General features: G+C 44.2%; 4 protein-coding genes across 4 annotated transcripts in view; 1 reads left to right on the top strand and 3 right to left on the bottom strand.

Moving 5' to 3' along the window:
• Nucleotides 1–22,034, bottom strand: part of LOC126565024 (uncharacterized) — a 494,010-nt gene that overhangs the window by 65,595 nt on the left and 406,381 nt on the right. The window lies entirely within an intron of this gene.
• The window catches only part of LOC126564579 (probable 26S proteasome non-ATPase regulatory subunit 3), a 561,792-nt gene that overhangs the window by 167,213 nt on the left and 372,545 nt on the right, over nucleotides 1–22,034 (bottom strand). The window lies entirely within an intron of this gene.
• The window catches only part of LOC126564595 (zinc finger protein 596-like), a 394,155-nt gene that overhangs the window by 131,717 nt on the left and 240,404 nt on the right, over nucleotides 1–22,034 (bottom strand). The window lies entirely within an intron of this gene.
• The window catches only part of LOC126563938 (protein O-mannosyl-transferase TMTC2), a 157,003-nt gene that overhangs the window by 119,943 nt on the left and 15,026 nt on the right, over nucleotides 1–22,034 (top strand). Inside the window, exons 6-7 of the mRNA XM_050220801.1 lie at nucleotides 3,444–3,529; nucleotides 19,189–19,433. Coding sequence (XP_050076758.1) covers nucleotides 3,444–3,529; nucleotides 19,189–19,433 — 331 coding nt within the window. The remainder of the gene's footprint in view (nucleotides 1–3,443; nucleotides 3,530–19,188; nucleotides 19,434–22,034) is intronic.

Genomic DNA, 22,034 nt, shown 5'->3' with positions numbered 1-22,034 from the left:
CTTTTGAAGCATCCGACACTCGGCAAGATGTCAGCTACAGCCATTATCAGTCGCTAACCCTTTCGCTCTTTGCCGATTGTACGCTGCATTCGCGCATTTCGATAGGTTTGTTTGATTAATAATGCATATTCATCGAATTTCAATCCCGTGTGTCGGTGGCGGTGTCTGATGGCACCGAATGGGCGTGAAAATGAACGATGTGCCCATGTGTCTGGTGGTTAGCGGAGGCATGAGCAGCGTAGCCTGCTGCAACTGCCAAACCGTGCCGTTGAAGACAGTGACGTCGATGGGGCCTGCTTCAGTGACACCTTCTTACGATCAAGCATTTAAGTCACACATGCAAATGACACGCCAACGAGCATCAAGAGTCTCGAAATGGGGTTGGTTCCTGGGTTGCTCCCGCTTACCCACTACCAAAATGGCACCATTTGATCGATGTGTGAGTGTAGGATATAAAGCACTCGAACCGTCGGGACTTGAGCCATTCGATGGAAATCGAACCACTCACCAAGCGAACATCGATGCAAAGTGATGATGTTCTACCGCACCGTTCCTCGAGCAGCAGTGCCCTGTTCGGTAGTGTTACGCTGATGGTGCTTAATCGGACGAAGGGGTAGACGATGACAAAAAGCTGCCTCAAGCACACAACGATGCAAAAGGACGCTTAAGGGCAATACAAAAAAAAAAAAAAACAACTCGCACACACTAAAACATGCACAACAGAATTCGCTATGGCTGACGGGCACAGCACGGCAGGATGCTTGTTTGTGTGTTTGTTTTGGTGTAATTTTAAAATTAATGACACAAAGTACTTTCCACTCGAACCAGAGCTAGGCACTTATGCTAGATACTTAAAATTTCTCTGGATAGAGGTGTCCACGGGTAAACATACTTTAGCATAATGGTTAAAGCTGCAACGGACGCGTTTTTTATCGATAAGAGCTCATTGATTCTCCCTTTCAAGTGGATTAGGCTTCGGATCGGGTTTAAGTACTCAAGCACTTTCCGAGAGTATTTTAGAATTCTACATCTATTCTTTGGTAATTGATTTTTCTCGAATGTCGGTACGCTACCAGGAACGGTGTAAGGAGCCACCTTGAAGAATTTCCATTTAATTTGAAACATGTTTCCTTTTAAAGCGTTTTAAAGCTTGTCCTACGCTAAATCGATTGCCGTCTCGCGGTCTAAAAAAATCCCTCCCTTTAGCGTTGCTTATCCATCTTGATTAAGGTGAAGGGACTGACTGGCTAGCCACTAAATTATCACTAGCTAGCCTTCCTTGGTGTGGAAATATTATCGCAGATTACATCTCGTACGCCACTCCGGTCCCGGTCGGCCTAGATCGAGTGCTATGCATCGGAACTTGGAGTCAGCTTTCAACACCGCCCAAGGTTCCGGGGAAAGCAACGCAACTACTTCCTTTCGAGTGGGCCACGTACATGCACGAGTGCATTTAAACTTTTAATTGCATCTATCTCGCTGTACAGTACCATGCACCTCTAGCTTCTGCACGTTGGCGCAAAACATCGAGCTTTATGGTTGGGAAAAAGCAGTGTTGCTGTTATGCATTCCTTCGTTTAGTATTATTCGCTTCAAGACGAGGTCATATCATTGCAAAAAAATAGAAAAATAAAACAACAACGAAAGCATTACACGATTCAGCAGCATTTGCTCAACCTGTTAATTCTTATCGCACAATCGTGTTCCTGGTTGCCTGGCCTCGCCTTGTTGCTTTTTATTTTTCCGACTCACTATTTTCCCTTTAATCATTTGGTGGTTGTAGCCGTAGAAACACAACCCCACCGCAGGGTGAAATTATTTATAATTTTCAAAACTTCCTTTCTCTTTCATTTAATATCACCTTTCGGTAGAAAATGCATTCCTATGGCAGTGCAGTAGGATGTGTATGAACGGAATGCTTCGAAAAAATGTTTGCATCTGCTTTGCTTTGTTATTTGATTTCACGTTCTATTTGATAAGTTTTATTTCATTATGATTTTTTTCAAAAATTTCCTGCTGTGTTTAGATTTATCTGGAAGTAGCAGTGGTCATTGTTGTTTCTCAAGCTTCTGTTTCTTTGCTAAGTTTTTCAGGTGAAGCTTCATTTGATTTGGTTATTTCTTTAAAACACATAAAATGAGTTATTCCGTCATGGTACGTTTTATTTACAGAGAAATGATAATGTCACTGTTTCCACAAAACATAGGCCATTATAAAATCGAACAATTTAAACTATCACCAACTGAAAAACACATACATTGCATCAAATACCTTTTTTTTGTTCCTGTTGAAAAGCTCCCAAATTAAAGGGAAAACATTACTTTTCCACCAGGACAATTTATCTTGCAGTTAACGAATAATGCAATTCTAGACTGTTTCACCAGAGTGAGTGAAAACATTCTCACCGTTGGCATTGCGTTCACCGCCGGGGGCATTAACTATTCAACAGTCTTGTTGCTTGAAAAATAGAACAGTTTACGGGCAAATTAGACGCTATCAACACGCTTCCGTCTGCTGCATCTGCACCAAACTAAAGAAACCCAATCCCGATCTGTTTGGTTAGACTGGGTGGACAGAAAAAAAACCCACCATCCACCTCCCGGACACAGTTCAAAGAAGAATGGTATGATTACGACAATTCAGATTCTTGCTTATGCTGCTGCTGATGTTGAAATTTCTGCAAGACTAGTCGTTTCTTTTTATTCCCTTCCGCTAACAATCCTGGAAGTAAAGCTGGGATATTCCGTAGCGTAAGAAAAAGCAGAGATAATTCCCAGCAGGTTTTGTGCTCGTTGTCGTCGTTTTAAATGGTAATTCAAACCGACACCACACCAGCAGAGTACGCTCGTGCTACTGCCGAATATAGTCGGCAGAGAGGACGCTTTCTTTCGCGTCGGACACGAAACACAGGAAGCACTATCACTGGTAATCTCAAATTAGGAATAAAATGTTTTAACAAATAGCTAATTTTCGCTGCGGCTGGATACCGGAGAAGGTTATGTCACGTCCATGCTCACGATTAAATTGATAAAGATGCAAACACAGGGTGAACTTTGTTTACCAGCTATAGGGTGCCAGTAAAGTAGCTTGTGCAGGTGCAGGTGAGGCCAATAAAGTATGCTTATTTACAGGGCGCTTACAAATTAGCTCTGTTTAAAAGTGTAAAATTGAAGAAACTGGAAGGAATGTATTTGTAGTGGGCCTACAAAAACTACAAACCAGACGCATTGAGTTAAATTTTCGCTTGAACTAGAACGGATAAACCAAGGACGGACACGATGGACCATGGACTTGTACTTTTTCAGGCTTCGCACGAAAACTTTGCCTTCTTCCACTTCGTGACTAACTTTACATACTCTTTTAGAATTTTGCCTTTAAAATAGCATATACCGAAACTAACCGATTTGTTTCCCATTTGTTCCCCTTTTTTTCATCCACCACAGAGGGATCTTGCTACAAAACCAGCAAGATTACAACGAGGCTGTGGAGAGCTTTCGAAAAGCGATACGCTTTCGACCATCGCTGGCACGTAAGTATTTGCTGGATAATATGTGTGCACATAATTTTCCCTGCCCAATTTCCGAACCACCCCTACGATGACTCGACTTCCGGGCTCGTGGTGGTACGGTGTTAGCATTCACCTTATCTTCATCCTCGAACACCGTTAAGGTGAGCCAGATTTACTTCACACACTTAACCGGCACCATCACTTCGGCAGGACCTTACCTTAATGGTGGATGAAATATCGGCACACAGACACATTCCCCAATCCATCCTGTGAAGGGTGGAAAAGAAGGCTCAACGGACACTCGAGCGAAGAAAGGCAAGCTTCCCCGTGCCGGCCGGAACCAATTCACCTTACGCGTCCCCTCATTCCATGTTGCGGGCAAGAAAGAGCGAAAAGGGCGTATATTCTGACACTTGCGTCATCTGTCAGTTAGTGGAAGTCTTAAAGAATTCTGTCCACCCCTATTTTATCCCCTTCTCCCTTCCTCTTCCTCTTTATTTCTGCCCTCGGTTTGCTCTCCGGTAGATCCTTAAATCCTATTGGCATTCCATTCGGGGTGCCATCCTGTGCCACGCGGTGACGCTGGGCTACGCTGAGTGGTTTCTTATTTTGAGAGAAAATCCAATTTCGTCCCAGTGCACACATACTCGTGCACACACACAGTTATACACGAATAGTGAGGTGGGCAGGTTTGTTGATAAGACTTCCACAAACCTTTCTCAAGCATCCCTCCGAAAAAGAGCGAGAAAAGAGGAAAGGAAGAAGCAATCCGAGGACGGCACCATCTGGTGAGTTTGTCCCGTCGTTTTTTTTTTTTTGTGGCCTTCCTCTCTCCCTCCATGCCGAAACCCAACCAGGATGGTTTTCGTCGTAGATGGCTCCATCAACTCCTGCCGGAAAGCACCAAAACGAAGCGAGTGTTCCGATGACGGTGTTGAAAAGAGCCCGTGGGGTAGCCCGGTTGGTCGGTTAGAAGCTGTCTTCATTCCATGTAGTGGTGCAGGTCCGCTTACATCAACCTGCCTACATTTCCCACCATATTAGAAAAAGGAAGAAAAGCTAGTTGGATTCTCCAAGCGAGAAAACCCACGTCAATTAGTGTGACTTATAGGATAAGTGTATGTGCCTTTTCGGAGGTCGAAACACATCTTCCAGGACATCACTTCGTGCCGATGCGTGCGAGACGGGTCATGCTGAAGTATCTTTCGAAAGAAGTTTCATAAAGTAAAGGAAATTTGTGACCTCTTCGATTCTCACTTGTCTTCCCCTTGCTACCGATACAGGCAGCCTTCTCATTCTCGTCCGGATTGTGTCACTAGTGGTGGACAGTTCGGACAACGATGAAAGTAAATGGAGACGTTGGTCGGTAAATCGATGCGTATCGGTGTCGGGTACGAGCACGGGATCCCTCTTTCCAATCTTACCATGCGTGAAGCAGTGCGATGATGAGGCTACGGAAAAGTGTCCCAAAAATACACGAACCAAGAAGCTGACAGTAAGCCGACGGGTGTGCCTTGTAAAATTATCTGAACCGGTATGGACTCAACGAAAAACAGAGCTTTGCCTGAGGTGTGACATACGCATACCATGCTCAAAAGGTCTATTTTTTCACGCTCCCTTCAACGGTGTCGACTGATAGCTGCTAGGCTGCTTCGTAACCGTAAAGAGACAAAAACGATCGAATCCTAATGACGCTTCAAGGTGCGTTGGAATAAAGGTGTACACTGAAGGTTGGCACAATCTGTCTTTTCGTGTCCGGTGCTGCTTGCTGTTGGTATTTCTGCGAGAATACTCACGCCTCAGTGACGGTTCACCGATTGTACTGCTGCAAAACGTCGAAACGTCGTAATCCACAACCCTCGAAAGTGTGCAAGTTCGATTTTTCGGCAACTCTACCAATAGCATCCTTCCTTCTTTTTTCGATCTTGTTTGAACCGAAACATGTTTTACACTTGTCACTCGCGGCACGTCAAAGCTTTCCATGCCGGGACACGGTTTGCATGGCTTACGAAGCGCCGAGGATCCGCAAAACAACCTGTCGAACAATTCCATCAGAGAGCGCTGCACAAAACACTGAGAACACATCTGGAGATGTACGCCTTTCTCTTTTTTCTTTCCTGACGACTCTTCCCACTAGCCATTTCCGCTGGGGTTGTAGGAATAGCAAAGAATTGAGGAAGGGACAGAGTACGGAACATTAGTAACAAATGTTTCTACTCCCGTTTTTGTACGCAGCGTGTGTGTGTGTGTTTGTGTCCGTAGGGATTTCTGATGGGATTTCGATGTCGAACGAGTGAAGTGTTACGATTACTTACAGTAGCAGTAGTTACGGGAAAAGGAACTTCAGGGCGGTCTTTTGCGTTCCATATTGATGTGGTCGGTGTTTACGTAGACCATATGGTGAATTGAGGTCATATTTTAACAGAGTGTGTGTTTAGTTTGCTCTAAAGAAAGTAATATTTTTTGGTTAAAGTGTTTCATGGTTTAAGTGTTGTTATATATTTCTGATCTTAATTCGTTAAATCTATTGTCTTCATTTACCTTGGATATTTCAGTATTTTATGTAGTTTTGATTACCACGGCACAGTGCCGTATTTTCAGAACTGCTTGTGCTGATATTTATCGTTTTCTCAAAGGTTTTGAAATAAATTATTGTTTAAGCTCTTCTGATTCTAGTTCTTTAAGTTGAAGTATAAATTAAGCAATGTATGAATCACGCAAGAGACAGTCAAAATGTTTTGCCACGGTCCTTTATAAACGATTTATTAGAAACTCACACTGGATCATCTTCGATCGACTCATATAGACTCCACTTGGCTCATAAGTGGTGCTTAAGGGCCTCATATTATGAGTAAGAGCTACCAAAAGACATAATATTATTATATGTTTCTGTTCAGGGCTTCTTACATTTTGTGTGAAATTATGTTTGAAAATGGTCGCGTCCATTAAAGGTAGTCTTTATTTTGGTCTTATAATATATTTATCCTATTGGCACGACTAATATTCGTAAATATTCAAGCAGTTTTCCACAAAAGTCTCCTCACAAAATAATCACAAATCACCATCGCTAACAACGCCCCGGATGCATTTCCGTGCGATCTTTAGCGGAACAGGAAACCACTAACCGTTTCCGACTGTTTCAATATTTCACACTCCAAATTCATTCGATGCCGGCGCATAAAATTGGCACACTCACTGTTGGCGCTAATCACGCTCTTATACACACACGAACTCTCCACGTAAACACGCACACACAAATAGCGTTCCAAAAGTGGCGCTATGTGAACCGGTGCCAAAAAAGTGTTTCACTGTCCATTCAACACCTCGCCAACAGAAGATGATTGGCTTGCCGAATATGGCTTTTCGGACAGAAGGGATTTGCTCGCTTGCTTGCTTAACCCAAGTGCAACTCCCCGTGGGGAGAGGTACCCCGATGGCACAGGAAGCAAACACATCCACACATGCATAATTAATTTAATTATACCGAAAATTATTTCACCCGAAGCGTTGCGGGCATCGTTCACCAAATGGAGGACACTATGATCCGTTCCGAGCGTATTGAATTGACCGGAAATATCCCATCGGCATCTTCGTATAATGCTTCATTTTGTCTCGGTCGTTTCGTGCTAGACACAGGGCACAAGGCAGCTTTCCGGTACAAAAAAGACAGCTTTCTCTCTCTCTCTCTCTCTCTCTCTCTCTCTCTCTCTTTTCGGTGGTAAGCTATAAAATGTTGCTTTATGATAACATGATAAGCGCACAACGACCGTTCATAGGGTGTTGGTTGGTTTCATAATAAAACCATCACTATCAAAAGGTCACAAACTACGTTCAGCATCACAGGTGAAACCACTTGCCCGTGGTGAGAAAAGAAACTATATCGTTATAATTTTACATAAACACCTGAAGGAGAGAAAAAAAGAATTAAAAATTGCAACCCTTAGTACTAGTGCTCGAGTGTGGTAAGCGATACAGTGTGGTGCACACGTTTGTTGAGGTTTTCCTCTGACCATGATTGCCCTGCGCGGTGTGAGCTGTGGAGAGGTTTTCCAGCCCACAGCACACAATCAGGTGTACGGGACGCAACAAAAATGGAATCGTGAGGGCGAGCTGTTTTTAATGAGCTTCTAACCTGCAGCGATGGTCCCGAGCAAACGGGTTGCACGGGCTGCTGGACAACACACAGCCACACAGGTTTCAGTGGTTAGCCGGGGCTAAATGTTTGCATAATCTATTCTCCACCTAGAGCGTGCATCTGCGCCCGGGGTACGAAACTATCGAACGTATGAACTTGAAAGTAGCGGTAGTACGAATAGAGGACACTTGCCAACCCCCGTCGGTTGATGATCGGATTGAATTTATCGCTTGCAGCAATCGGTAGACGCACATTAAAATCGTACCAGTAAAGCGTACCAATAAAGCGCGATCAGGAAAACGTAACGAGGATCCAGGAGCGAGGAAGGGTGAACATGAGGAAAATCCATCGAACGGCTGCACGATGCGCGAAACGTGAAAAACATGCTTTTCAATTTTCCAACCCGATGGCTTTAATTATCCCCATGGTGGACTTGCCTCCATCACCTCACACACATACATCCGCTCGAGCGAGTTGGGGCCAGTCGCCGTAATTTGCAAATTTCACCTTCCATTAATCACAATTTATTTTACCCTGCCTTTGGGTAGGGCGAGAGAGTGAGAGAAATAGTGAAACAGATAGTGCTGGAAAACTGTGCCGGTTGGTATCGTTAATTTTAAACACCTCATTGATTGGGCACCAGGCACAGTCCGCGAGCAGATGCGACTTCCACTCCCCAGTTGAATCAATCAGGCCGAAAGGGATGATCAGATCGATTAGAATTAAAACTGTGCATGATGGTGTGCGGTGTGCGGTGGGCGAAGGCATTTCCGAGAGGGTAAATGGGTCGACATTGCACGATTATTTACATGTATGTGTATTTCTATGGGAGATTTCTTCTATACATATCAGGATTTAAGTTTAAATACAACAATCGTATGTGCTTTAGGTAGTAACAGAAATTTTTCATCAATAAACTGTACTCTCAAACTGTTAGTCAATCTCATCCTTCAGGATTTACTACGCATGATGGACCTGCTTCGTTGGTATATGTAATGTTACTCGATGATTCAGCATGCAAACATCTGTTAATATGAACATCAATCACCTTCTTCATGTTTGAGGAGCAGATTTTCTAAAATGCCCAAAACTGTCAACTAAAACCACCATGAACTTAAACCTACTTAAGCATTATTTTGGGGGATTTTCTATTTGCTTGACTGATAACAAAGGTATAGATTTGGAAGTGAGCTCTATAGACGACTTTGAACATAAACAAATCGCAACCGCAACATGCTGTCACTTGGGTTGTCAGACAGTCACGATCACTGCTAGCCACTAAAGAGCTTCCGAGAACTACTGTCGGATGCAATGGCATACTCTTTCACATGGGAGCTATTTTAATGTCACGATTCTTCCGTCACGATTTGAAATTTTGCTGATCCACTGGATTGCTTCTAATCATACCTTTTTTCAATTAAATTCGTCGCAGCTGCAAGTCCCTGATACACTCTGCAATAGAATAAAGGGTCGTAATAAATCAACCAATAAAAATATGTGGGTAGTGAAAAACTCACTGCTTATCCAATCTGGATGATCATAAGATTTCTCACAGATCTCAAACATGTTAAGTTAGCTTTAAAAGCTCCAGACACTCGAGATTCTGAGTAGTAAAAAACAACATCTTACTTTAACAAGAAGTCATCTAAAATCAGTGAAGGTAAATGCTTCGTTTGAGCTGGATTTTGTTAATTTTCTGCATGAAACTCATTACAAATCATTATTTCATATTGTTTTCTAGTACTTAATTTACTGTATTTTGTTTTGTAAACATAAAACTAATTGTAAACATATCACATGGTATGAAACACTCCCAGTTCAATAGTAAGTTTATTATTCTAGATGAATAATCGACCAAACTACAGTACTTTATTTAAAGAGATAATTCTAATGAATTCGGTAGAACTTTTCAATAAGCTAGGTACTGTCAGGTATCATGAAACACTCAACAGAAAATAATAAAATAGGCTCTTTCATTCGTGCATACACTACGCAGAAGCTGGATGAATTTTCGAAAATTGAAAAACTCAGTAACAGGCAAAGCCAAACCAACACTGCGTGATGTTTTGACATTTGGCTGCAGAGTCACACAAATGAACGAGACGATTTGTGGTGCTGTCTTTACGTTTTTAAATATTTACGAGAAATACGCTATTCGTATTCCACGATTATTTATTCAATCAGACTACCGCGAAGCATCGGATGTCCCAAGTCATCCGAGAAATCTACTGAAACAAACATAAAAGCATTTTCTCACGATACTCTTCCGGGATGCTGGAAATGCAGCATGCATATGATGCTCAGTCATGCAACCCTCGAAACAACCACTGACGTTTGTTGACAGTGGAATTCAAGACTTTTCTGACAGCCCTGATTCAACTGTTTCTCTTTAAGCGTTGCCCTCCTCCGAGGGCTGATCTGTATCATGACCTTGTACAGTGGATGTAAGATGACTTCAAAAATTTGTTTACCATGGCAGTCGTTAGCTGTCGCTTAAGCAACCGAAAGAATATTCCCAAGGTAACGATAGGTAACGTACGCAAGAAGGCAGAACGAAAAAAAGGGTATGTTTTCGTCTCTTTTCGTCTACAAACTTCCATCTCCCTGGAGTAAAATTTGGTCACCAACCGTCCACTGAAACGGGTTGACCAATTGAAATGTCTCGATCCTCCCGGTACCTTCAAGCGCAACTAGAAAAGGTTCCCTTTATACAAAAGAAAAGGGTCGCCGTGGAAAAGAAAATGCTCCCCAGCAAAAACAGATTTATCTCCACAAGCAAAAGGAGAAGAAAAGAAGAGACACGACAGTATCCACAACAGAAACCCCTTAGAAAAAACTGGAAAAATGAGTACCGCACCTTTGCCTTTCCACGCTCTCTGACGCACACGCGCCACGTGTTTTTGGGGTCCGCAAAAGGTATGCGTGAAATTGATGATTTCATTAATGTAAAACGGTTGACAGTTGGACAGCGTGGTGTGAGCTAAGGATTTTTCCCTTGAAACCGAAACCACTGGCCGTCAGTGGGCGAGAAAGCGGAAATTGAATTGAAATTATACCACCCCGGGATTCACTTCCGTGGTGGGCCTGACAAAAAATGGGGTAAAACTTTCTCGAGTGGCGTCGACCACAAAGCGAAGCGGGGAGCAAAGGGCTACCAGAGGGAACAACGCATCACCAGCGGAGGGTTACTTTTGATCGCTTTTTTTGTGTTATTTTTCTATTTCACATTCATTCCCATTTTCCTTCGAGATGTGTAAAGTTGCCCGGGGAAGGTTGTTTTTTTTTTGTGCCCGGGAGAGGCGACAAAAGTCCAAAAGGTTCGTAGAGACGGAATGCCAAAATGCAAAGAAATACACCCTTTTTGCGTTTTCCGGTGGTCTCAAAGTGATTAATCGTTTACGGGGTGGGAATTTGCTGAGAGTAAATTATGTACGGAAAAGTGACTGATGTCTGAAGGCTCTGGATGGAAGATTGAGTGGCAACGCATTGACAGATGGCACTGTGGGATGTGGATGATGTGGCAGGAATCCTTTCTAGTGTGAAAGAGGACGTATTTTAATTGCGGCTTGTATTGATGAAGGTCAGCATACACTTTAAAGCACCGAATTTAGCAAATCTATATTTACTAGTTTGGGATCTCTTGGAGCTTAAAGTGGTTCCTCGGTAGCTTACAACTCTTATCAACACTCTGTACATCGTACACCCGTTCATCATTTACACATCTATTTGCTTCAGGTCACCTTAAGAACCAACGTCGATAATTTATGCGAGCGTAGGCAAACATCTTTCGCGGACTTCGGAGAAGCGCTAAACATATCAATCAAATCCGACAGATTCTTCCCCGCCAACGGGTTCGGCTTTATATCGCCCGGCGGGCAGCAACGTGCGCTTGTTGGTTCCCTTTTTGCACCAGCATCCATCATCACTCGGGCGTTCCATCAAGCTGCCACATCTCGCCAAAACCAGAGACAACTTGCAACGCAATCAATTCAAATCCCGAACCCAAAGTGATAATGTTTGCCTTCTGTCGCCGGTCGGCCAGGATGGGCACGGTCCGCTCGGTCCAACGTCGAAGGCTAAATGAGAGCCTAATCAAACAGTTCAACAGCCGCGGCCGGGCAATGTAAACGTGGTGTAGCGTTGGGCGTACACTGGCACTTTGTTGATTTGGGGTGGCTCGCACGCACGAGCGCTGATTGCATGGTAGGCCACCGTTGTCCGTCCCATCGGACGACACTTGCCATCACCATCAATGCATGAGCGGAAACACAACGCCCTTGATGGATATGCACGGCTATAAATTAGTTTATATTTTATTAAGGCCACCTTTACACCGTTACCTACCCCACCCATAATCGACCCGAAGGATGTCGGCACATTCCCGATAGTGCCAGTCCACACGCCCGAATGGACATAAAATTCGGTCCAAAAGTGCTGGTGGGTGTTTGTTTGTGCAGGCCACCGTTGAGTGCAAATTAGTTCCATTGCAATACTAATGGTACAATAGCAGGGACGGCCGCACTCGGCCTGCGATCGGCAATAAAGACTAAAACTGTTGCTGATTTATTATCACGCACTCGCGCGGAGAACGATTGTGCATTTTGGCAAATTATTGGATATAATTTGACAGTTTTAGCTAAAACCCCCCAAAACCCCCACTGTCGCTAGTTAGGTTGGAAAAAGTGGAGTTGTGAACTACAAATTGCATACTTTTAGGAGAAAGGAAGGGAATCCGAAGAGAAGTGCAAACAGTTTGTTTACTTTTGGACAATTCTGCCTGGCAGTGGACGAAGCCAAGCAAACACACGCCTGGAACTGCAAGCGCAGCGATTGGACGGGCCGGTTGGAATTCTATTAGACAGTCAAGCGTCAGGTTATTCAATTATTTATTCGTTTGCCATTTGTATAATTTAGATTTACGAGGTACACGCACACACACACACGCACCCATTTTACAACTGATTAATCCCGTTACGAATGCCGTCCATGTTTTGTGAGTGGTAAAGTGTTGATTGAAAACATAATTGATGGTATTTTAATCGATCAGCAGACATCCTTCTAGCAGGGAATGTTTGTGTGTCTAACGATTGGCGTTCCGGGTTTCTTTAGCCGAACGCATTACGAACAGCGCACGTTCTTTCCCAAGACTTAAATCAAAGTCTATTAGTGCTTTAATTGAAACCAAGCTTAAACAACCAAGTTTGATCCTTTCGGGTCGGGAAAACTACACTTTCTACCATGGCTGAAGCACGCTTCGGCAGCACTTTGCCCCGATTGCCTGAGGTGTGCGGTACCGAAATGAGGAAACTAGGTAAAATCAATTTCGATTACGTGTGCGATTGAGCTTACACGGTTGAACCTGTTCACGGTGGACACACGATCGTAGTCGAAAGTCACCACCGTCTACATGACAGCCGATGCATCGCGACGCATCAAACGCAAAACGAACGGAGACAGTCTGCTGGCTGTCTTTTCCCTGGGACAGTTCGCTTCCCTTGCACGGTGGCCACAATTCTGCGTGTGTGTGTGTGTATGTGACTGTCTGGCCCACAGCAATATCCGTCCATTTCAGATGCAACGTGCCAACGAGTTTACTAGAGCACCATCACACACCACGCTGGTGGCAAGTGTTTTATCGTTCGATCGATCTGATTCGATAGGACGCCGGTCCTACGAACGTTGTACCATCCCTCGTCACCAAATGAAGGATGTTTCTTTGCTCACGAACAAAAAAAACATCGATCGATCGCGTACAGGAAAAATCACGCAAAAGTCCCATTTATCGTCAACACTATTCTTGCCGACCTCTGGAAGGTGTTATGAGGTGGTTCCATCCTCTTCATATGCTTTGCTCACGGTAATAATATTGTTCACTCATAATTTATTCACTTGCATCAACGTCGCAAACACATACACAGATACACGGAATGCATTTTTTTTTACATACGAAGGGAGAATGCGACGGAATTGGGTTTGGGGCTCGCCAATGCCGCCACCCTTCGGAGTGAAATAAAAGCGGCAAACTTTTTTACATGATAAGCACCCATTAAGAGGATTCATCGTGTCCTAAAGCGTCTGTATGTGTGTATGTGTGTGTATGTATATTCTCTTCCGAATGTGTATGCGAGTGTGTGTATCGATTCGAGTGTTGTTTCTTCCATTTTCCCTGCCGAATGAAAAGGAAAAACTTTCTCCTGCTGCTACTTGTTATCGGAAGCCGTATAGGAAAGTTGAAAGCTGCTTAATTTACTGTGTACGCTATGAATTATTTCACCTCCCGGCACTACATTCCCCGAAAAACATTTCCCTTACATTGTAAGAGCATGTGTGCCAACTATTGTGCGCTGGGGTGTTTTCGTACTACAAAAGAGCTTACCCATGCTAAGTGAAGCGCAAAACAAAAAGTACTCGAGCATGGTGGGAAAATAATACACCCGTGTACACAGACACTAATGGGGGGCTTTTTTTCTGTGTGCTCGAGATGCGCTCCAATAAAAGCTCGAGAAGAAGAGCCTGGAACTTTAGCCGTTTATGAGGGATTTCCGCTGGAAAATGGTTCCATATTTATGCTGAAAAATATTGCGCACCAACCATCCAATGTTTGGTTTTGTGTGCTCGGGATGAGCTTTTCTACCTTTACGCTTTTCAAGATGCATTAGCCCTTACTATCACGTCCTGTGAAGCTAATTGTGCAATTGTTTTATTGCTAAGGTTTACCGGCACATGTTTGCAAGCTCGTGATTCCAATCGATTGAATCTTCCTCTCGCGGGATGTCGTCTAAATTCGATACATCCGGTAAATTGTGAGTCCCCCCCCCCCACCGTCAGCCGATGTCACCCGGAACGGGACCAATGATTGGCTAGCAATAATTCCAATTTCAGCTGATCCACAAAATTTAATTTCTCCTTCGTTTCCTCCTGATTGATCACACACTGCTGTGCAAAAGCGGGTTCTGTATGTGTGCTTCGGGGTTTTCACTAGTCAACAAACCACACACCATATGTGATATGATTTTTGAACTTCATCCTCAAACCATCGTTGAACTGCTGTGCTACACTCTGATGCTCACAAACAAAGAAAACACATGACACACACGTGGCCTCCCAGCACACGTACAAACAACGCCCGCCTAAGGAGATCCGGAGCCGGGTCACAGCAAAAGGGGAGGAAAATATAAATGATTTTTCCGCACCATTACTTCCAATTTTGTGAAATAGATGATAATTCAACTTTGCTTTTCCGACGTGGTGCTGTGCTTGAGTTTTCTCCATGCCGGACCCGACGGACAGTACGTTGCTGGCCACCATCACAACTCCTTCCGTTCGTTGTTGGTTTGTTTCGAAGCTGCTTAGGGGGGTTGACGTTTTGTTTTTTTTGCTTTTGCTTTCTGCACTGCCCCCAACACACTGGAAGTTTTCTCGTTGCAGTGTCACATTGCTGCTGCAAACGCTGATACGAAGCAAAACTCGAATGTGACAGTGTCCACTTTCCGAGTCCGTGCCGAGTTTGTGTGGGGATGCTGTTTTTTTTTTGCTCCACCGATGGGAGTTATACTTCTGAAGCATCTCATCCTGCACTCCCCCACAATGACTGTCCGGCAGTGGAAAAGGTCAGTCAAACGACGGAATGACGACACGGTTTCAGACGGTTTTCACCGGTTTGGGAATTTAATCATTCCGGTGCAAAGACTCCGCCGAGTAGCAAGTGCGCTGAACTTTGCAACCGGCCTCCGATGCCGACAAAAGACTGCCTGCAATCCGTTTGGGCTGCAAACACAGCGCTACAGGGCAAGCCGCAGGGAGCACGTCTAACCCGGGAGTGGAAATGCATTGCATAAATGGCGAGTAAACGAGTCGTCGTACGATGCATTTCTCTTTTTTTTTTTTCGTTAGGAACTGGGAACGAGAATGTCATCCAGCGAACCTACAGCCACGACAGCTAACCGAGGACTAGACTTTAATATTTATGATAGCACAACTGCTGATGTGTTCTCCACTGCAGTGTGTTTGAATGATGACTGTGAGCTGGCGGTGTGTTAGGAACTGGGTGTGGACCACCGGCTGGGGTCAGCATCTCTTTGACAGGACGTGCAGGAAGAAAGCAAATATGAACAAGTGATCAACGAGCAACATGAACAGCACGGAGCGTCGTGCCGTCTTGCTTTCCCTCTGCACACAGTACTGAGGTCTTGGAGACACGCGAGAAACACTGAAAGAAAACTGCGTCAATCCCCGTACCGAAACCATACATCTTCCCATTCCTTCCGCGCAACAATGTCTGCAAGACATCGTTAAGGAACTTCAGGCTTTGGCGTCTTTGCTTCCTTCCGACGCTTCGTGACCCATGGGACGTGATCAGATTTGCTGATAAGCTTGGGTGTGGTGTAACACGCGTTCAGAACCGTCCCTCTTCAACTGGTGGGACGAGCAGTGGAGGTAGTGAGACCATGGACACACAGGTGGTACACGCACACCACCACCACCTAAGAAGTCCTTCGCCTGGCGAAGAAACTGCTCCGTTTTGCGCAGTGAGCGAAGGAATTTGTTTTCCCCGTGGGAGAAGACGGATCGCCTCCCTCGTGCAGGTTGAAAAGAAATTGAAAGCGATGAACTTTGTCACCGTTGGAGTAAAAAAAAAAAAGAACCTTAAGTAAAAATTGCCGCACACATACTGCCGCTGATGCTGTGTTCTTCGGTTTTTGAGGTTATCCATGCGAGCTAACTGGCTGCCCGTCGTGTATCGTCCCAACGTTTGTACGTTTGCCATAGTTCGGCCGAGAATGGTGCGGGCGCTCGAACGCAGTGATGCAATTGGCTGGAAAAGCTAGTAGAACGTATCATCAGTCTACAGAGCAACGAAAACACCGACCGAAGGAAATATATCCTGTAACTTGATTCCCGTTTGTTTTTTTGTCCATTTTGCACAGATCATTTAGCAATCATTGTGCGGTTTGGTGAACATAAAGGAGGGCCGTGTGAGGTATAGCGGTTTTATCGGGGCTTGGGTCGTTTTCTTGTGCACTGTTCTACGTTTCAGAAGAATGCTCTAATCTTTTCGATGCGAAACGTTACTCTTACTTTATGATTTCGGAGGGAAACTACTACACAAATCATGTGGTACATAGTTTGTCAATTCTATTGTTGAGTTGTACAATGGATGCATAAAGGTGTGTAGATATTGTTGGAATGTTCAATGCATTACCCTACCGTTAGTGCCAGGTAACTAACTATAAGCCAAATAGTAAATTATAGCTATTTAATCTTGCCAAAGCTTTTTCTACTATTTCTCCACATACTTTACAGTTGTAAGTAATCAAGCTGAACTTCACTATTACATGACTGTTCGCTACTCCTTGTATTCTTTAGTATAAATAAAATTATTCCTCCTTCTTATCATTTAAAATTGGAAAACACTTCAAAAATGAGCTTGCATGTTTACAATTATATATGTTACATCTCATTTAAGTAAGTCCGTTTTCTTTTTGTACGAAAATCAAATGTGACCCAAAAACCAAAGTAAAAAAACCTTTCTTTAAAGGAATTTATAGCATTCAGCATGTTTTTTTTCTCTTTAAATTTAATGACCCTCTCTAACGACTTCGGATGCTCCCTATTCTAACGTATACTTTCCTTTTGACAGTAGAAAATCTTAGACCAAAAATAAAACAAAAATCTCCCAATGCTCCTCTGCTACAAGCAATCACACAAAAGCTTCGTTCACGTCAAGCAAGCTGCTCTTGAGTTCTTCCCTGCAGTCCCAATCGCTGTTCCCATCCACCAGTTTACCGTTGATCAAAAACGCGCTCTAATATTCATAAGATACTTGACACTTTGTGTGCTCTTTTATCATGAAGCCGTGTGTGTATATGGCTTGATTTCAACGATTTTACTTACTTTGCTCACCTCATTTTTCCATTTTTCTTGCTGTCTTGCTCATTTCGCTGAGCTTTGCGTTTTCTACCGGTCCGTGTGAACGTGGGAACGTAACTTGGTAGCGCGTCTGTCGCTACCGTGGAAGGAGGACATCATTTCTTCTTGATTATCCGCACGTTCTCGTCCGGTTTCTCGTGTCCGCTTTCCCGGTTGCGAGCGTCGCTAACTAAAACACCTCAGCAATGTTTTTGCCTGCCTGCCTGTCTGTCGGTCTACCTACTTGCCTTGTGTGCTAACAAGAGCAACAACATGAAAGGAAAATCCTTCTCCAGTTCCTGTACCACATTCCTCATTTAATATTTCATAGTAATTATGATTACACCACTTGCAACACTATAGCCTTTACTCGGCGGTACCATCAACGCTTGGGTTAGTTTCTAAACCGGGGAAACAGCGGACGAAAACAACCGGGGCCACACAAACGTGTGCTCCTGTACTTTCGCCAAAACTTCAAGGCAGCAATGCAAATTGTGGGGCGAGGGGCCAGTAAAACGACCCGGCCTTCTGTTATCTGTGAACATTTGCGGGAAGTTCGGTGTGTCCTGGCGCGTCTCTTTTTCGTTCGCTCGTACTTGCAAACCAGATCCTAATGGATGCGACACGGGGATGCTACTATGTCATCAGTGTCCGGATTTGAGATCCTTGAAGCCTGATCCCGTACACATCCGTACCATCGACGGCGTACCAAGGAAGATGTTGTGCTGTCAATGAGGCTGAGGCTTGAGTGTTCCTTCGTCACGGATGAAGCACGCTGCTCGTTTTTTACGATTTCACTCGTCATAAAATCACGCTAAAAGGCTTGCGGGATGGGCCTTCGTGTGCATATCCGTACAGTGTGTCGACGGTGGTTCTACGTAAACATCATCCTTATGCTCTGAGTGGGGCAAAAGATTCATAAAAAAAAAACACGTCAAGGATGGGGGCACCTGTGTAGTAGCATTCATTACCCAAATGCAGCATTAAACCAAAACCATCGTCAAGGATTTTACCATCTCAGCTAGTTGATAGTGCACAAGATACAGCATCCACAGCAAGTGAATGAGACTGGAGTTGGAGGAAAGATGCATGATTCTTCAACGTTTTTCGTTTTTGTTGTTGTTGTGGTCCTTCCCATCTCAAGAGGGCCGTTTTCCATTCATTACGACGTTGACGTGGCAACAGGAAGTGATGTCCAATTATCCCGAGTATTATTGCCTCCGTACGTTTTTTAACACTAGCCGCCCTTTCTGTAGGGACGATCAGGAGGGCTAGGGTGCATGTGAATTCTCCTGTCCCAATTCTTGCTGCTGTTGAGTTGAACTCTAATCTCGTTCCGACGTGAAGTGGATTCTTCGATTCAAACTGAAATTCCAATTCATTTAGTATTCATCGACTTTCCAACTCCAAAAAACCACCAACCCGCTTCCAGAAATGGAACTTTAAGGTGGAAAACTTGCGCCTTCCCACAAGCAATCCAAACCGTGATGGGAAAGCTAATTTAGCTCATAAATCGTGCATTTCATGCTGTGAATAAAAAGCACCGTGTTCTGCACTTCAAAACTTCTCAACTTGCTAACCCACTGATGAGTTTTGTTTTTCTCTCGCTCTCTCTCTCTCTCTCTCTCTTCCACAGTGGCCTATTTGAACCTTGGGACCTCACTGATAGCATTGGGCCGCTGCCAGGAAGCGGCCAGCGTACTGCGGGAAGGCACCAAGCTGGACGGTTCCGGGCTGCGGGACCGGGCAGCACACGATAACGCCCGCATCAGTGCACTGCTGCAGCTCGGCAATCTGTACGCCGATCAGGGAAAACTGCAGCGTGCCCTCGCCGTCTACCGGGAGGCATTGCACACACTGCCGGAACGATATCCACCCCAGGTAAGGGAGTGCAAGATTTCAAGTCATTTACATTAATTTTCAGGTGTATTTTTCGTCCGCATCCGCAAAGAAAGGGAACGCGGTCAAACTTTATGGCTTCATAAAGTCACGTGCCAAACATCGTTATCATGTATCTTCATTCGCTTTTACCCCAAATGGTGGCCAACGGAAGTGTTGAAAAGCTTTTAATGATTTCCTTCCCGTCGGATTGTGTGTTTTTTTTTGCGTTTTCTCTGGTTTCATCGTCCATTTACCGCGCGAGACGCTTGCCGGAAACCGAAAAACACCAATTCGACCTCACTTCGCCTGCCCAACACTAACGTGAGCAACCGAACCGAGCTGAACTGGTGGCCAAGTGGTGGTGCGCACACGAAAAATTATCACCGGAAATAGCAAATCCGGATATCAGAGATTTTTATAAACACTTTTACGTGGGAAACCTGCTTCCCTTGAGAAGGGGGACGGTGTGGTGAGCCTTCCAGCTGTGTTGACTGGCTAGTCCGCTGGCTGGCTCATTGGACTCGACCGTTCGTGCGCCGGTGACGTTTCATATTTATAGTTATGGCCCCATCTGGTCCCAGTGCTAAGAATACATACACCGACGGTCTGACTGCCACAGGGAATCGAAGGAAAAACCCTATGGGGATCAAAACACAACGAAAGGCGTTGGATCGGTGGGTAACCTTCAAGACGAGGCGGCACGAACGGATGAACGTATTTCCGCTATTTCTTTCGTTGAATTTTCACCAACACCCGTGCCACCCGTATGCCCTAAACCCTCCCCTCGTTTCATCCGGTTAGGCAAGCATCGGATGGAAATGGTTGGTAAAAGTGTTTACACTTTTCACGTCTTCTGTACTTCTCAAGCAAACCAGCTTTTCATCATCAACGTTTCCTTCGAGTTTTGGTATTTTTGTTGTTGTTTTTTTGTTTCTTCACAACTACCTCGTTAACTCGTCGTGGTGGCGGACCGTATTCACACGGTACAAGATTTGCCATCCCATCCGTCCATCCGTCCGTCCATACCAAGACGGGTTGGTTTTCCGGTTGCTTGAAATGGATCGTTCGGTATGTTTCCTGTTCGTGCTGCTTAAGTCACAGGCGGTACTTCCGCTTGGGCTCGAAACGTGGTGGATTAAGCCTATCGTATATATGTGTGTGTGAGTTTGTATATATCTACACTTTTCTTCTTTCCCGTCTACCTCAATCGTTTTTCACCGTGCAAACATCGTCCAAAATTTCCACAGGCCAAAAAAGAAAACTTTACCTCTTGGCGTAGATTGCAATCTACGTTTTCCCGCTCACTTTAAAAAAACTCACAAACACAAACACACATCAAACTTTGCTGATGGGAAGGAAAACTCCCGTCGACGGAGAAAAAAGCCAATGTCCAACTCGACTTTGGTATGTCTGCTGTTTTCTTTCGTCGATGCTTTCACAAGAGAGCAGCCGAAAAACGCTTCACATCCTTATTTTATTACCAACGTTGTATAAATTGGAAATTTTATTAGCATTATAACATCCACACTCACGCACTCATACACACAACAACCAACCCACGACAGTCCTTACACACATCGCAGCCTAGTGGTGCAAAACCGTAAGAGAAAAGGAAAAGCCTACCGAATCGGTCACAATTCACGGTGATCCGCCTCGGTGCAGTTTAGTTTTATTAGATCGACAGTATTTTCTGACGTTTTACGAGCACGAGCCTTGGCTGCCTCTGAGTTTTTGGTCGGACTGGTTACGTTTGGGCGGTAAATGAAAAGGATTTGGGTCTATTGGCACATCATTCTTGATGTGTTGTCTTGTTTTTCCTTGCTTTAGAATGCTAGTTTAGGATAAATTATGACAAGAAATCAATAAGATGCTTGTCCCGGTGTTTGTATCGGGTTGCATAAATAAATGTTAATTATGTTGCAGTGGTTCAACTTGACAGGTTCGGTCGAATAGAGTGTAAGCTTTGGTTGCAATTTTGTATTAAGCAGGATTTACAGTACTCAGGCAACATTTACACTCTGTTTTAATTTTGGGTGAGGATTTATTTTGTTAATGTTGCTTCATTTCTTTATTCACAGCTTTTCACTAATTTATTAAAATAGCAGCAATAACAGTTCTTCGTGGCAATTTCTTTTCAACTGAATAAAAGGAGCATGCTGAATGGCAGCTTATAAAGTAATCTGTTACATCGATTACCTCTGCTCTTGAGTTGTACAGTAATCATTGCACTGTTTCAGCATTCCAGAGTGACAAACACATCCTATGTTCTGGGATTTATCTAGTCTACATCGTTTTGAGAATGTTAGCAAGCTGAATTTTAACCCTCTTTTACCCTTTTAACAACACAACATTTAACAAAGAAGGAATGGTGGAAACGAATAAGGATTGAAAGGATACTACGGATGTGGAATCACAGGGGAAGACCGTTGTTTCTGGCGAATCTGAAAAGGAGCATCATGTAAGGGAGGTTACTGGTAGCCAACACTTCTCTAATTTCTGTACCCGGTCGTCTGGACAGGACCACAGAAGGTGATCCACATTGTGGAATCCGTCACCGCAGCCACACACTTTTGTCTGAGCCAGAGTTATACGCTGTAGATG

Source organism: Anopheles maculipalpis, chromosome 3RL (assembly GCF_943734695.1).
Source record: "Anopheles maculipalpis chromosome 3RL, idAnoMacuDA_375_x, whole genome shotgun sequence".
NCBI lineage: Eukaryota > Metazoa > Arthropoda > Insecta > Diptera > Culicidae > Anopheles > Anopheles maculipalpis.
Note: the sequence above shows the minus strand (reverse complement) of the source record. Positions and strands in the feature narration are given on the sequence as shown.